The 18,517-nt window shown below is 45.8% G+C and overlaps 1 protein-coding gene across 2 annotated transcripts in view; it reads right to left on the bottom strand.

The window, feature by feature from the left end:
- slc12a2 (solute carrier family 12 member 2) overlaps positions 1 to 11,186 on the bottom strand; it is a 171,157-nt gene extending 159,971 nt beyond the window's left edge. Inside the window, exon 1 of one of the 2 annotated variants that reach the window (XM_069927966.1) lies at positions 10,321 to 11,186. In XM_069927966.1, coding sequence (XP_069784067.1) covers positions 10,321 to 10,941 — 621 coding nt within the window. In that variant the 5' untranslated portion in view covers positions 10,942 to 11,186. The remainder of the gene's footprint in view (positions 1 to 10,320) is intronic. The other variant, XM_069927957.1, reaches the window with a different exon arrangement.
- Between the last annotated feature and the right edge of the window lie 7,331 nt (positions 11,187 to 18,517).

The following is an 18,517-nucleotide window of genomic DNA, read 5'->3' as shown; positions in this document are numbered from 1 at the left end:
TGGAGGCAGGTTCATTAAATATATTTAAGAGGGAATTTGATATTTTTCTTCAGTATAAGGGAATTAAAGGTTATGGAGAGAAGGCGGGGACGGGGTATTGAACTTTAAGATCAGCCATGATCTCGTTGAATGGCGGAGCAGGCTCGAAGGGTCGAATGACCTTCTCCTGCTCCTATCTTCTGTTTCTATGTGGGGCTCTGACGCACTGTTAATGCCAGTTTGGTAACATCAGTGAGAGAGTGGAGGAAGTCAGTAGGTCAGGCAGCGCATGCGAGATTGTTCTCATTTCAGGTAACTCCCTCCCCTCTCTCTTTCCATTTCTTTTTTACCCTCCATTGTACTTGGTTCTCCGCTGTCCCCAGAGTCAGCGTCAGAATAAATCTAATCCAGGGGGGCTGTGGCCGCACTGATTTATTTTTTGGCAGCAATATCGGGCCAGGGCAGAGGACCTCAGACAACAATTCCAGTAGATCATGTCAATTTGAGGAGGGGTGGGAAGATTCCAGTGACCTTTTCTGCCTCTTATGGTCCTGTGGTTGACCACCGATCCAATTCTCTGCAGCAACCATACCACAGTGTGATGCAGCTGGCATGGTTACAAGCCATTTTGGCCCACAAGCCTATGTTGCCAAATTTACACCCAATTAACCAGCACCCCAGTGCGTTTTTGAATTTACACCAATTAATCTACACCCTTGATATGTTAGTGAAAGACGAAGGCAACCAAAGCCCCCAGGGAAAACTCACAAAGACATGGGGAGAACATACAAACTCCTTACAGAGAGCGCAGGATTCAAAACCTGTTCCCAATTGTTGGTGCTGTAAAGGCATTGTGCTAACCACTACGCCAATTATGGTGCTCCAGTAGCCTTGTCCACTTCAGTCTTCTCAGGAAGTGCTGTTACACCTTCTTGTCAAGTGAGAAGATGTTGAGTGTCCACAATAGGTCACTAGTCAAGTGAATGCTAAGGAACATGTTGCTCTCCACTACAGAGTTGTTGAAATGCAATGGAGGTTGGTCTTCCTGGTCCTCTTGAAATTCATGATCATCATCTTCATCTGGACCACATTGAGACTCAGGTTATTACTCTCGCATCATATCTTGAGATTTTCCACCTCTTCTCTGTCGTGCAGCTCATCGTTGTTGCTGATGAGGCCAACTACTGTTGTGTCATCTGCAAACTTGATGACACTTTTGGAGCTGGATCTAGGATTGCAGTCATAGGTTAGTAGCATGAACAGGAGTGGGCTGAGCACACAGCTCTGAGTTGCACCAATGCACAGTGTGACAGCACTCGATGTACCGCTACTGATCTGGATAAAGTGTGGTCTCTCTGTTAGAAAGTCCAGAATCCACTTAAAGAGAGGGGTGTTGATCCCAGTAAGGACAGCATCTCCTCCAGCCTCTGACAAGATAAATCATTCTCAAACTTCAGTGCCTCCCCCAATCCCCACTCTGCAAATGGCTCCTTGACCACAATAACACAGATTGGAAACAATAACTCCTCAACACCCGAAAGATGTGTGCTCAACCCCCTACTATATACTATATAACATTAAACTCAATCTTTAGATTTGCTGATCACACCACCATAGAGGGCCAAGAATCAAATAATGAGACCTTAGCAGCATGCTGCCCAGATAACCTCTCAACCTCCATAAGATAAAGGAAATGATAACCAACTTCAAATGAGGGAATGAAGTCCACACCACTGTCCACATTAATGGCATTCAAGTCAAGAGTAGATAACTTCAAGTTCATGGGAATAAATCTCCACTGACTTGATCTGGGATAAGCACATTGATGCAACAATCAAGAAAGTGCATATCCTCAGATTAAGGAAGTTTGGCATCATGACCTTGTCCCTCATCAACTTCTACAGGTGCACCATTGAAGGCATGCTTGATGCAAAATCATAGCATAGTATGGGAACTACTCTGCTCAAGGTTAGAAGAAACTGCACAACATTGTAAATGTACCTCAGAACAATGCAAACTTCCTTCGTGAACTCTATCTACATCTTTCACTACCTGGAAAAGGCAGCCAACAGACTGAAAGACCCATCACCTTACCCCCCCCCCCCCACCACCCCCACCCCCAAAATCAAGGAGATGAATGAATCCCACAACAATGTTATCTTGCTGTTATTGCTTGGCATCATTGATGTTATTTGTAGTTGTCCTCTTATACTAAGTAAACTCTACTCTTTGCAGTGCTGTATGAACATTGGTGATAATTACAGAAGAATCCTTCTCAGTATACTAGTTATTTTATGACAAATAAACAAACAATGCAATACACACAAGTGCTGGAGAAACTCAGCATGTCATTCAGCATCAATATACAATAAAAGTATAACCAATGTTTTGGGCCTGAGCCCTTTTGTCAAAGTATAAGCAAAATGTATGCAGCCACCCAAATAAAAAGGTGGTGTGGGAAAAGGGGAGAGGAAGGGGCAGGAGAGGAGCACAGGAAAGGAAGAGGGTGAGGAACTGGAGGAAAGGAGACAGAGGGATTTTTTTTTTAAAAAGAGGATCAGGGCACATATTTAACAGAAACTGGAGAAGCTGATGTTAATGCCATCCCATTGGCAAGTGCCTAGACAGAATTTTGGTGGTACCTCCAATTTACTGGTGGTCTCAGTTGTCAGCACGAGGCCATGGGCAGACACATCAGGGTGGGAATGGGGTGTGGAATTAAAATGGTTGGCCATTGGAAGGCCCCTGTTTTGCAGCTGATGAAGCGAAGGTGCTCAACAAAATGATCTCCCAGTCTGCATCCAGGCTCTCTGATGTAGAAGAAGCCACACATAGCAGGTGGTACTAATTTCTTTTTTTTTAATTTTGGCTATCATTGTTTAAAAGGGTAGGAAATTGACTGCTTTGAGCATTTAAGTTGTTCACGAAAAATATTCCTTATGTTACAAAAGGAGCTTTGAAATGATGATTGTAAATGAATAGTGAATGCAATTGATTTTTCTTTTTCATGTTGACTACATTATCAAACATGAAGAATTGATAGATTTACAGCCATCAGCAGATTTATCCTATTCCTTTCCAGCCTCCTTATATAAATTAAGGAATCGTTCATTTTCTTTGAAATGAGAGAAAACTGAAAATAAATTGCTTAATTTTGCCACTACTCTGAAAATATTTTTCTTCCATTTAATGTTTGCTAACATTACAATACTTGCTTCTACAAGTGTCAAGTTAATTATCGAAGTTACTGATTTCTAAGAATCTTGGATTTTTGTTCAATTATGTAGAATTATGTGAATTTAATAACATGATCAAGAAAGACTGTTGTTATTGGTAACTAATTACAGATGCCACTCTCCTTGATCATTGCCAATTTTGTTAGTGTCACAGCTTTGGGATTAAAGTTCTTAATTTTTTTTAAACTAGCCTTTCCCCAATTTACTTGTGTGAATTGATGTAACATTTTTGTTTCAGTATCTTAGGATGAATTGCTACATTAAGACACTATAAATAAATATCTTTAGTACCAATTAGACTATTGAGAGGATAATGGATGGACCAAAACATTTGATTTTTTTCATGCAAAAAGCACTCCCAAGCATTGGGGCTAATGAAGGGGTGCAATTATTTGGTTATCAAATATCATTGTAAATTGAAAATCTGAACACCAAGCATCTCTTCCAATTATGCTAGTCCTTGGTATATACACGAATTGTACTTCCAGGTTCAGAAATAGTTACTGCCCTTCAACCACCAGACCCTAACCGCAGACTCATTTATAATTATTTTTCTGCACTTGAAGTTTGTTTACACTTCTCTTCTTGAGTGCAGTTTACAGTTATAGATAATTAGAAATTTTGCCAGGCCCTCACGAAAAAAATAATCTCAGGGTTGTATGGGATGACATGTACATATTCTGATAATAAATTTGAACTTCAACTTTAAATTGGGAATGTTCATCTTTTAGGTTTAACTTTATATTTTTTGTCATATTTCTGAATTCACGTTATACTTTTTTTGGCAACAGATTGTTTAACATTCACAAATACTGCATCATCTTTAATGTTGAAATCTAAACAATTAACGTGCCAAAATCAACCTGTGGTTGTTCCCCCCAACACCCCCCCCCCCCCAAAATGGTGCATTTTGGATGCGTGCATAATTCTGTAATTGCCTCTTGATGTACTTAATTTAGTTCTAATCCTGGTCTCTCTTGTATTATTTCACTATGAACTGAGATTCACAGTTGATATCAGTTGACCTTGTGGCAATATAGTTCCCAGCTGTAATACAGACTTGTTTTTACAAACAATAAAATTATCAGTTCCTGAAGGCAATTCGGGTGTACAAGAATGGTGCCTACAAAAAGGAATTTCATCAGTTGAGATTCCATTTCCTGGATTTTTTTTTACGCTTACAGAGAAAATCTTCAGAACTCTGAGCTACGTTTTCACATATTTGAGGGAGGGGATTTAATCAGTGCATTCACTGATTCTATTGTCCCTGTTAGATCCACTGTTTAACAACAATGGAAACTTTCACATGGCAGTAATTCTCTTAACTTCACTACATTTTTTTAAACATACAAAATGCTTTTGTTTTTGGAAACTGAACTGACACATTGTAGTGTCAAAATGTTATCTAACATTTTTATTAAATTTTAAAGTGCTACAAGTTATGAACAGGATATTAATTTGTCAGGTTATGTATTATTACATTGTTAAACAGGAAAGTCTGCAGATACCCAGATTGTACAGCAATACACAAAAGTGCTAGAGAAATTAGCATGTCACACAGCATCCGATAGGAAGTAAAGGATAACCAACATTTTGGACCCGAGCCCTTCATCAATACATGAGCAAAAAGCAAGCAGATGCTCAAATAAAAAGATGGGAGAGGAGAAGAGGGAGGGAGGGGCTAGCAGGAGGGAAAGACAAGCATTAAACAAATTTGTACCCACTAAAGAAAGGAGCACATACTTTTCTCTGCAATGCAGATGTACACTTACAAACTATGCTGTCCCCTTGTGAAAAAAGTTACAAAGATACCAGGACCATTCATCCACTGACACAACACAAATACAATGGAATAGAAGGTACAAGTATTTTCTTGGTGCCATGGTGCCAGCTCAAAATATATAGTTGTTATCATATGGCAGCCACTAATCTTATTGCCATTTAAAAATCACTGTTAATGATTCATTTGGTTGCTAAAAATATAAAAATCCATGACAGCTTTAAATACATTAGATGTTTCTATTTGCTACTTAAAAAGGCAACAGTGTAGAATCCTTTCAAAAGAAATACAACCTGTGTTATAAATGTGGAAGAGAGTCCGTAGTTGCTAGAAAACATGATGCATCTTAATCTTCTATTACACAAAGCTGTAACATTCTCATCTCAAATATCTGTGCAGTGATTTGTGAATTCTGCACAGATGAATTTATGTAACCCAAAAATCATTCATGTGGGGATGGAGGGTCACTTGTATATAAATTTGCAAGCATAGAAATGTTAGACAATCAACAACCAAAACAACTAAAAATAATATGCTGGAAGAACTCAGCAGGACAAGCAGCAGTGTGTCAACTCCTCCATGGAAGGGCAAGGGAGAAGTTCTTGAAATTAGAAGGCATGTCTAAATTGTTCATGATGCAGGATCTTAATCGAAAAATATCAACCGTCTCTTTCCTGCTTCAGATGCTTCCTGAACCACCGAGTTCCTCCAGCAAGTTGAGGTCTTTTTTACTAAAGACTTGAAGTATCTGCATCTCTAGGTTGTATACATATTTGATCAAAAAATGGCCTATATTTGTTTTCCAAAGACCATTCATTTTTGTTCCTTGTTTTTCTTCCTTTGGAAATGTGGTCCCTTGAAACAACAGCCACTATCAAAGAGCAATAACCTCCCAGACACAATTCAGATGCTGGCAATGCAGCATCGTCCTTAAGTGAAGTATTGAATTAGATTTTAACTTGTGAGGCAATGAAGGAAGGGGAAATATAGTAGAATCCAGAATATTAATGCCCAAACAGAATTTTAACAAATCACATTTGACCAACCAGATTGTCCTTGACAATCGTCTGGCTTCTCTACTTCTAGTCTCAAGAAGAATCAGCTTAGATTTTCATTACTCCAAATTCCCCATTAAAAAAGGCAAAAAAATGAATGAAATTCATTCAGCAGTGCACTAAAATAATTTGACTACTGAAAATAAAGTGATTAATTTCTCAAAATAAAGGAGGCTGAAACCAACAACAGGGTCACTCATCTAGTAACTACATACAAAAAAAATGTCAATTTCTTAGCTGACATTAACCTGATCGATTTCATGGCAAAAATAATAAATAACCTTCTTACAATGAAAACACCAAAAAGCTACTTTAATGATCCAGTCACCTTGGTGTCACGAAGCCATGGAAAATCTTCCAAGAATGCCCTTCCAACAAATTGCCGAACTTGGCAAAATGTCTTGCGATGACAGATTGTCTTGCCCTCTTCACTCTCCACATCCTGTTGCAGAGTCAGGATCAGAAACGCCAGTGGCTAAACCGCGGAATTTCACCAGCACCACATTCTGGCATCTGCAGTCTTAATCTTATCATTCCTTAAATTTACCACCCTATTATTTGAGTGGCATTCATTGTCAATTCTCATTAAATAGAGACTAATGTATGCACAATGTCCGTAAATATATATGTGTATGTAACCCAGATACACACACACACACACAAAACCCAGACACACACACACACACACACAAAACCCAGACACACACACACACACACACAAAACCCAGACACACACACACACACAAAACCCAGACACACACACACACACAAAACCCAGACACACACACACACACACACAAAACCCAGACACACACACACAAAACCCAGACACACACACACAAAACCCAGACACACACACACAAAACCCAGACACACACACACAAAACCCAGACACACACACACACACACAAAACCCAGACACACACACACACACACACAAAACCCAGACACACACACACACACACACAAAACCCAGACACACACACACACACACACACAAAACCCAGACACACACACACACACAAAACCCAGACACACACACACACAAAACCCAGACACACACACACACAAAACCCAGACACACACACACACACACAAAACCCAGACACACACACACAAAACCCAGACACACACACACAAAACCCAGACACACACACACAAAACCCAGACACACACACAAACACAAAACCCAGACACACACACAAACACAAAACCCAGACACACACACAAACACAAAACCCAGACACACACACACAAACACAAAACCCAGACACACACACACACACACAAAACCCAGACACACACACACACACACAAAACCCAGACACACACACACACACACAAAACCCAGACACACACACACACACACAAAACCCAGACACACACACACACACACAAAACCCAGACACACACACACACACACAAAACCCAGACACACACACACAAAACCCAGACACACACACACAAAACCCAGACACACACACACACACACAAAACCCAGACACACACACACACACACAAAACCCAGACACACACACACACAAAACCCAGACACACACACACACACAAAACCCAGACACACACACACACACACAAAACCCAGACACACACACACACACACAAAACCCAGACACACACACACACACACAAAACCCAGACACACACACACACACACAAAACCCAGACACACACACACACACAAAACCCAGACACACACACACACACACAAAACCCAGACACACACACACACACAAAACCCAGACACACACACACACACAAAACCCAGACACACACACACACACAAAACCCAGACACACACACACACACAAAACCAAGACACACACACACACAAAACCCAGACACACACACACACAAAACCCAGACACACACACACACACAAAACCCAGACACACACACACACAAAACCCAGACACACACACACACAACCCGGATACACACACACACACAACCCGGATACACACACACACAACCCGGATACACACACACACACAACCCGGATACACACACACACACAACCCGGATACACACACACACACAACCCGGATACACACACACACACAACCCGGATACACACACACACACCCCGGATACACACACACACAAAACCCGGATACACACACACACACACACAAAACCCGGATACACACACACACACACAAAACCCGGATACACACACACACACAACCCGGATACACACACACACACAACCCGGATACACACACACACAAAACCCGGATACACACACACACAAAACCCGGATACACACACACACACAACCCGGATACACACACACACAAAACCCGGATACACACACACACAAAACCCGGATACACACACACACACACAAAACCCGGATACACACACACACACACAAAACCCGGATACACACACACACACAAAACCCGGATACACACACACACACAAAACCCGGATACACACACACACACAAAACCCGGATACACACACACACACAAAACCCGGATACACACACACACACAAAACCCGGATACACACACACACACAAAACCCGGATACACACACACACACAAAACCCGGATACACACACACACACAAAACCCAGATACACACACACACACAAAACCCAGATACACACACACACACAAAACCCAGATACACACACACACACAAAACCCAGATACACACACACACACAACCCAGATACACACACACACACAAAACCCAGATACACACACACACACACACAAAACCCAGATACACACACACACACACAAAACCCAGATACACACACACACACAAAACCCAGATACACACACACACAAAACCCAGATACACACACACACACAAAACCCAGATACACACACACACACAAAACCCAGATACACACACACACAAAACCCAGATACACACACACACACAAAACCCAGATACACACACACACACAAAACCCAGATACACACACACACACAAAACCCAGATACACACACACACACAAAACCCAGATACACACACACAAAACCCAGATACACACACACACACAAAACCCAGATACACACACACACAAAACCCAGATACACACACACACACAAAACCCAGATACACACACACACACAAAACCCAGATACACACACACACACAAAACCCAGATACACACACACACAAAACCCAGATACACACACACACAACCCAGATACACACACACACACAACCCAGATACACACACACACAACCCAGATACACACACACACACAACCCAGATACACACACAACCCAGATACACACACACACAACCCAGATACACACACACACACAACCCAGATACACACACACACACAACCCAGATACACACACACACACAACCCAGATACACACACACACACAACCCAGATACACACACACACACAACCCAGATACACACACACACACAACCCAGATACACACACACACACAACCCAGATACACACACACACACAACCCAGATACACACACACACACAACCCAGATACACACACACACACAACCCAGATACACACACACACAACCCAGATACACACACACACAACCCAGATACACACACACACACAACCCAGATACACACACACACAACCCAGATACACACACACAACCCAGATACACACACACACACAACCCAGATACACACACACACACAACCCAGATACACACACACACACAACCCAGATACACACACACACACAACCCAGATACACACACACACACAACCCAGATACACACACACACACAAAACCCAGATACACACACACACACAAAAAACCCAGATGCACACACACACACAACCCAGATGCACACACACACACAACCCAGATGCACACACACACACAACCCAGATGCACACACACACAACCCAGATGCACACACACAACCCAGATACACACACACACAAAACCCAGATACACACACACACAAAACCCAGATATACACACACACACAACCCAGATACACACACACACACAACCCAGATACACACACACACACAACCCAGATACACACACACACACAAAACCCAGATACACACACACACAACCCAGATACACACACACACACAAAACCCAGATACACACACATTCACACAACCCAGATACACACACACAAAACCCAGATACACACACACACACACACATAACCCATATATATCTAATTAACAAGAAATACAAAATGCAAGAGTCTTAGACACCGAGATGCAGCAAAACTGAATGCAAATGAATGAGCAACCAGGGTCAACTTCAGATACCTTGTCGAGCTCGTCGTGCAGCTCGGCCAGGCTGGGTCTGATGAGCTTCTCTCCCAGTTGCGCGACCGTGTTGCGGTAATGGTCGATCCTGGGCACCGCGTCGATCGTGTTATGCCCGAAAGTCCTGAGATAGTAGGTATTGCTGTGCGTGTCGTAGTAGTGATGGGCGCCGGTGCCGGACGACTGCAGACTGCCTTCGCTCAGGATGGTGTCGCCGTTCTGCGGGTAACCGTTCATGGCCTCGCTGGCCGCCGGCTGCCCATGGGAACAGGTCGCCGGGGAGGCGACGGCGGAGGCGGCCGCCGGTTCGCCCGCCGGCAGCTGCTGCTCGCCCGAAGCCGGCTCCACGAAATTGACGCGGAATCGCCCCTTGGCCTCCTCGGTGGCGGTGGGCTCCGCTGGGCACGGGATTGCGGCGCCGCCGTCCCCGCTGTCCTTGGTGCCTGGAGGAGGCGCTTGGCCGGCGGCAGGGCTCTGCTCCTTTTGCCCGTTGCCTCCTCCGCCCGCCTCGGTCACCAGGTCGACCTGGAAGCGGCTCTGACTCGCCACGGGGCGGAGCGGCGCAGCCGGTTGCGGCGGCTCCCCGGGCTCCGGGCCGGCCTGGGGCTGCTCGCCCTCCATTCTCACCCCGCGAGAAAACGGATTAAAAGGAGTCAAACCCCGGCTCCTCCCCGTCCCCTGGGTCCCTTAGTCGCCGCTGCCGCACCCGACCCGTCCGAGCCGGCGGCCGCAGCCCCCGGGCATCAATGGTGTGAGTGGCTGAGCTCCGCTCGCATGGCCACGACCAGAGCCCAGATGGGTGAGCTTCCCTCCCGCTGACTGTAGCCGTCACTCCCTACACCTCACCCCCTTCCTTCCTTTATTTGCCGCGGTGCCGGGCGGGCTGCTGCTGCTCCTCCCATTGGCGGCTGCGAGTACAGTGGGGGGGGGGGGGGGGGGGGGGTGTTGCTGCTGGAGATGCGCAGTAAACATCGCGAGACAGGGGAGGAGTGGTGGGGGGGGGGGGGGTGGTGCAACTCCTGTGCCTGGATACCCGGTGGCGTTTGCTTTTGAACACGCCTCTCCTTCTCACAATGCTTTTGGACACTCTGTCTCTCTCTCTCTCCTTCTCTCTTTCTCCCCCCCCCCCCCCCCCCACCCCCCAACACACACACACACACACCAGCAATGGGATGCCACTGAGCCAATTGCCACCGGGAAAACAAGTCGCGAAACCATCTCCCCAACTCGATCTTCTACAATACTTTGCTGGGGTGTAACAAGCGGGGATTGCAGTGCACTTCAGCCGGGCCTGCAGACCATCTCAAAGGCTCTATTGCCCAAGTTTGTCACAAGAAAAAAATAAAATTAATAGACATTCTGAATATTTGAGATACGATGTGTTTAAAGATAGATCTGTTTGCTAAAACACCGTTAAGTTTAGAAACAACATACGATCATGCACAACGTTGCTTTATATTTGTTTACATCTAAATGCGAGTGGGGCAAATAATACGAGCATGAGAGGATAAAACAAATAGATTAACTCAAATGTAATATATGGAAGTTGCAATTGGGTGTCCGTGCACTTGGGCCAATCGGCGCGATAGATATGTTTCGGAGGAGGAAAGGTTTCGTGGACTGAAGGAGGAGGGTGATCCGATTCCAGTGTCCGCACCACCCTCCTCTCGTCTCAGCAACTTCTCTCAGGTGTGAATAAATCCTCCCACATGAGCAGGACCATGAAAGAAACAAGTTGTCCTGACGTCAATTTTCGGACCACTGCATAATTCGGTTCAACCACCACGAAACGATTAATGAGAAGCAAGATCACACTGTGATGGGGTGGGGGGGGGGGGGGGCAGGGATGGGAAGGACTCCTGAGGGTAAAACGGGAAAAGCTGCAACTACTTTTAATAATTGTGGTAGTTTGAAAATAAAATTATGCAGGTGGTCGGTATAAACTCCATGAGCACTTTATGGAAACACGTCTGCAACCTGGGGCAAAACAAAATGCTACTCAGTCTGCTGGAAGAACTCGGAAGCATCAGTGGGAGAAAAGGATTTGGCACATTCACCCCCTTCTTAAAATTAGTGCCTGAGGGCGGGGGGGGCGGGGGGGAACACCACTCTCTTCATGCCGTTAGATACAGAGTAATTGAGAGAGATAAACATATTTACAGATTTATAAATTCAGGTGATCTGGTGATCACTGTTGCCTTTGCAACCGTCACAGTCAACATCGGTGGGAACAGGGCCACCTGAAGGTTGGCTGGGTCAGGGGTAGTTCGGGCAGCCAGCAGTGCGGGCGGGGTGGTGAATGGCAGTGAGGGCGTGAAGATCTGGGGTGGGTCCGTGGGCAGCAGGATCCTGTGGTTGTTGGTGGGTGGGGAGGAGGATGTCAGCTCCGGGAGGGTTCTGGAGATGCAGGGGGTACCAGGTCTGGGGGGCTGGGCTCCCGCCAGTGCCAGGTCTTCACATCCATTGGGGCATGCCATGTAGGTATAATGTGGGTTGACATGGAGGACGTGCACCTGCTCAACCAGGGGGTCAGATTTGTGAGTCTTCATGTGTGTACAGAGGACTAGTCCTGGAGACATCAGCCATGCCAATGATGAGACTCTCATTGCCAATTAGTAGCCAGACATAAGAGCAACTGTGTGGCATGGAGCACCTAGGGAAGGGCCTCCTTCCAGTAACTAGTGGACCATCCTTTTGACTTAAGGGCCAGGAGAACTTACTTCCAGATTACCCCATTCTCCTATTCTACCTGCCCATTGCCCCTGGGGTTGTAGCTAGTCATGTGACTACATGAATATCTCACATCACAAGATATTGGTGCAGCTCCAGACTCATGAAACTCATCCCCAGTCACTGTGGATAAATGCCAGGTATCTGAACATGGTAAAGATCTGTGCCAGTGCCTTGATAATGGAGGCAGTGGAGGTATTGGGGCAAGGGATGGTGAACAGGAAACTGGGGTAACCGAGAGGAAATAGATGTTCTTGTTCGTGGAAGGTAGTGGCCCCTTAGAGTCGATACTGAGTCACTCGAAGGGCCGAGTTGCCTTATTACGTGGGCCTAAGCTAGGCTGAAGAAGCGTAGTTTGCACTCTGCATAGACCAGACAAGATTGTCATGGTCTGGACTTCCTGGACAGTGAAGGGGATATTTTGGGATTTCACAAAATGGTACAGGCGCGTGACACCCGGTGGTAAAGGGTGTCATCCAGCACCTGAAGTTGATCAGAATGTACACTAGTGCAGGTCCAGGACAGGGCATTGGTGGAATCATTGAACTTCCCCAGCGAATACTGAATGTCATAGCTGAATGTGGCGAGCTCAACTCTCCAGTGCAAGATCTTGTCATTTTTTATCTTGCCCCTGTGGGTGCTGCTGAACACGAACCTCCTGCCTGTCAGGCTGTCAGGTAGTAGCATCAGTGGCAGACTGCTTCATCTATTGCCTGGGTCTCCTTTTTGTTGGAGGAGTGCCTGAGCTCTGAGCCATGGAGGGATCAGGATAAGAAGGCCACAGGACTGCCACCTTGGTTGAGGGTGGCCACAAGAGCAAGGTCAAAGGCATTGCAATCCTCATGGAATGAGGTGTTTTCATCCACAGCATGTATCGTGGCATTGCCACTTGTGCCTCAGCGGGGAGGGGGTAGGTGGTGACTTGGGTCAAGGGGAGGACCTTATCTGAGAACCAAGGAACCCACTGGGAATAGTAAGAAAACTGCCCTAGGGCCTTGAGTGTGTGAGGAAAGGAAAGTTCCATCAGAGGGTGCATGTTTTCTGGGTTGGGACTGATGACATCATGTTCTACGATGTACCCAAGGATGGTGAAGTGGGTGGTGCTGAACACGCACTTCTCCCTATTGTAGGTGAAATTTAATGCCTCTGCTGTTTAGAGGAACTTCTTCAGGTTAGTATCGTGGTCCTGCTGGTCGTGGCTGCAGATCGTGACATTGTCCAGGTACGGGAAGGTCTCTGTTAGATTATATCAGTCTACCATACGATCCATCTCCCTCTGGAACTCAGAGACTCCATTTGTGACCCTAAAAGGGACCCAACAGAACTGGTAAAGGCACCCATCAGCCTCGAAGGCAGTATAGGGCTTATCCCAGGCATGGATGGGGAGCTGATGATAGGCCAACTTTAGGTTAATGGTGGAGAAAATCCTGTATTGGGCTATCTCATTGACCCTGTTGGGTATACAGGTGGAAGGTAGGGATCCACCTGGGTGTACCAGTCGATGGTCTGACTATAGTCAATCACCATCCTCGGTTTACTGCTCCCTTTGACCACCAGGATTTGGGCTCAACAGTGCTGAGTTCTATTACCCTTTCAGCCAGAAGCCTTTGCTTCTTGGCCTTGATAAAGGCCCTGTCAGCTGCATAGTAACACCTGCTCTTGGTTGCAATGGTCTGGCATCAGGTGGTTGAAAAGGGATGGAGGGGGGTATCTGTAGGGTGGACAGTCCGCAGGTGGGGCAGTTGCCAGTTTTGATTATGTAGATGGTGAGTTGGGGGGAGTGGGCCACCAAAAGCAAGAGATGGCACTGGAAATGTAGTTCCAGGATAACTGGGGCACAGAGCTCTGGCATGACCAGGAGCCTGAACTTTTGTGTTTTTCCCCTCCCACAGTCAAATTTACAGAACAGCAGCACCCGATTGCTGTGAGGGAGTGGTCGTGGGATGCAAAAGCGATGGAAAAGTTCGCTGGGTGTACTTTGAGCGGCAGAGTACAGACTATGTGTGGGTGTACAAAGCTCTCAGTTTTACCTCTATCGAACAGGCATTTTATTATCTTCCCATTGACAGTGATGTCCATCCTTGCACATCCAGTTCCGTGGGAGATGTTGTCCAACAGCATGGTGGAGTCGCTGCTCCAAGCTGGCAGTGGCGAGTAGTGTTTAGTAGGCGCAGGCATCATCATTTGGTACATAGTGTGTGCCAGCATGGGATGCGTCAAGTGCACTTTTCGGGGCTGTTTGTGCATGCACATGTTGACCGCGTTGCCAGGCTGGTGAGGCAGAAGTGACGTGCTTGTTGCCGGTGGAAGTCGGCCAGTCCAAGATAGCAACGCCGGTAGGGAGCACATGGCACCAGTTTTGCTCAACGGCCGAGCCAGAAGTGACATCACTGCTGTGGGCAGAAGTGACGGAGAGAGCAATGGCACTGCCCAGTAATCGCACGTGGAGGTGCCAGGAGTGTCAGGGGGCATCTGACTAGTTGCAGAGGGCTGCAGTGCTCCCAGCGGGTTTGGCAAGGCACACTTTGTCAAAGTGGCCTTTCCTACCGCATCGGAAACAATGCGAGTTCCTCGCAAGGCAGTTCTTCTGGGATTGTTTGTTGGACTCACACCGGGTCCCACAGTGATTACAGCAGCGGGATGCATCAGCAGTGGTGATTGCTTCTCCACAGTAGGGCCCCTCAGCAGTGGCAGTCATCTGCGTTGGCCAGGCCAGGGAAGGCGGCAGGCAAGCATCTAATTCTTCTGCATGGTGGGCTGCAGCTTCCAGGGAGGCATTGCTTTCTTCCAGCAGTCTCTGTTGGGTCGCTCTCAATCGCAGGCCTCACACACGTGCATCCTGAATGAGTCGCTCCACTTCCCCAGTGGTCACCCCAGTCTCAGTCATGCACAGGCGTGCCAGTTCACGCAATGTCCCAAGGTAAGCCTCTACTGTCTCACCTGGTTGTAGCCTAATGCTAAGCAGGTACCTGAAGTAGACAACGTTCACTGGAGGCTGGTAGATGATTTCCAGGATAGCCATTGCCAGATCGGACTCGGTGCAGTCATGGATCAGCTGGAAAGCAAATGGGCCAGTTTGGTGCACAGTACCATTGACTCACTTTTGGTCTAATTGTGCTGATTGCATGCTTCCAGATCTCGAAGTGGGTTGGAACTTCTGGGCGTTAGGAGTTGATATTCAGCTTTTATATGCTGAGAAGCTTCTCCATGGTTCTTTTAAATTTAAGCTAATTAAATTGTGATGTGCCACAGTACGAACAATCAAGCCCAAACTACAAAGGCTGTAATTAGTTTAAAACTTGCTCACAATGTTCAGTATCCCTTCTGGCTCCATGTGCTTCACTGCCTGCACAAGGGCCAGGATGAGCCTTTGCAGGGGCCGGTGATTGGCATGGAGTAGGTGGAGCCAGCCTCCCAGGTTACCTCCCTGCAGATACAATAGGTTGCCCCCTGCAGGAGGCAAGTAGGAATGCAGACAGGCACAGGCAGTCATAGATAGTCTGGTGATTATATCACCACAAAAAGAGTTTTTTTAAACTAAATTTTAAAAGTCTAATGTGAAGAAAAATAATACTTAAATGTTTTAAGAATGTCACCAAAGAAAGGTTTAAAAGAAGTTGCATAGAACCTCCAGAGACCAATGAACAAAAGAAGGATAAAGGAAGCCTGGGGCTGGAGTTCAGTCTGCCCCCGTGTGAGAGGGGCAGAGGCGCTGAGTTGATACGGAAGAACGTTCAACAGCAGCCCACATAATTGGTGCCTTTAACAGCCCTGGGAGATACCAGCTGCTGCAACACGACTCAGAGGAAGAAGAAGACGAAGAAGATACAACAAAAACAGATAGTTATAGTGACCACACTGAAGGACAAGAAATGCCTGTTAAAGGTAAAAAGTCAACAGATTCAAAAAAAGGGAAGTGTACACTTGATGATCCAATGAAAGAATTGAAAAACACAAATAAACGAATGAAAAATATTATACTGATTCAAAAATATGCAACTTTCTATGCGTAAAATAGATGGAAGAATTAAGACTGTAGAAGAATAAATGGGAGATGTAAAGGAAAGTGTGGGAAAGGCAGAGATGGATTACAGATGCGTGGGGTGTCAAGAAAGATAAAATGTAGGAAATGATGGATGCACTGGGAAAATTTAGCAGAAAAACAACATTTAAATTGTTGGACTCAAGGAAGACACTGAAGGTCAAAATCCTATTTTTTTTTCCAAGAATAGATACCTAAAATTCTGGGAGAGGATAAAGTTGGACAGAATATTGAAATGGAAAGGGTACATAGAGCCCTTATACCGTGACCTGCATCACACCAAAAGCCGTGTTCTATATTGATTAAGTTCTTAAGACATCAGGATAGAGAAAATATATTGAATGTAGAGGTGAAAATAACAAAAGAAAGAGGTGGTCCGCTTGAGTTTGAAGAAAGAAGAGTATTGTTTTATCTGGATATAAGTGTGGCATTAAGATGAGAATTTAATCCAGTTAAAAGCTCCCTCTGGCAAAAAAGGGGATAGATTCATGTTGTGCCATTCAGCAACTTTAAAAATAATATTGCCATATAATGCAATTTTTTTTTTCAGACTGTAAGCATGCAGAGCAATTTATGGAAACATTGCAGAATATTGGACCACAAAGATGATTAATTAAAGATAATGCTGTGTGTTTTTCTATTCTTTTTATATACAGATACATCTCTGTATACAAAAAATCATTAATATCCCAGGGGTTTGGGGGATAATGAGGGACAGATTTCTATCATACCATGTGTGCTTTGGAGTGGGGGGGGGTGGGTAGCTCACTGTTTTATTAGGGCTGGAAAGGCTGCTGTTATACCGTTCAAGTTCCCGCTGTTTTTGTTGATTGAGTCATCCAAATGAACAACAATAGTGGGCGGGAACATCCATACATATGAATGTCCTTCTTCCCCAGCCTGTTTCTGCTGAGTTAGCCGGGCAGTTTGACCAATGCCATTTTAGGACTGTTGGTCTGATGCTGCCCCAGCTTCTACCCCCGCCAGTTCATTGTCCTGGGAGTCGCTTTAGCGATCTCTGTCCATGTCTGCTGCCGCGCAACGCTCCGGCCTGATCTCCACAGTTGCGGGCCGCTATATGCCCCCCTCCTCCCAGAACTGGCGTTACAGTCTATAGTGTCTGTAGGTATAGTCCCCAAAGTCTTTTGTGGTCTGCCTCTGCGTCGAGGTGTTGGTGTCTCCGTGGGTTCTGCTGGGTCTGTGTGGGCAGGATTGAGACTATCTGTAGTGAAGACCTTTGGTTTACCACCGATGTATAGCTCGAAGGTGCCTCCGTTGTTCTGGATGACGTGAAATGGACCTTCGTATGGCTTCTGCAGTGGTGAACAGGGGGGTCCTCTGCGTACAGACACATATTCACAGTCCTTGAGTTCTTTGGGGTTGTTGGACTTGGCTTGTCCATGTCTGGAGGGTGGGATCGGAGCC

This window comes from Narcine bancroftii, chromosome 1 (assembly GCF_036971445.1).
Source record: "Narcine bancroftii isolate sNarBan1 chromosome 1, sNarBan1.hap1, whole genome shotgun sequence".
Taxonomy (NCBI): Eukaryota; Metazoa; Chordata; class Chondrichthyes; order Torpediniformes; family Narcinidae; genus Narcine; species Narcine bancroftii.
Note: the sequence above shows the minus strand (reverse complement) of the source record. Positions and strands in the feature narration are given on the sequence as shown.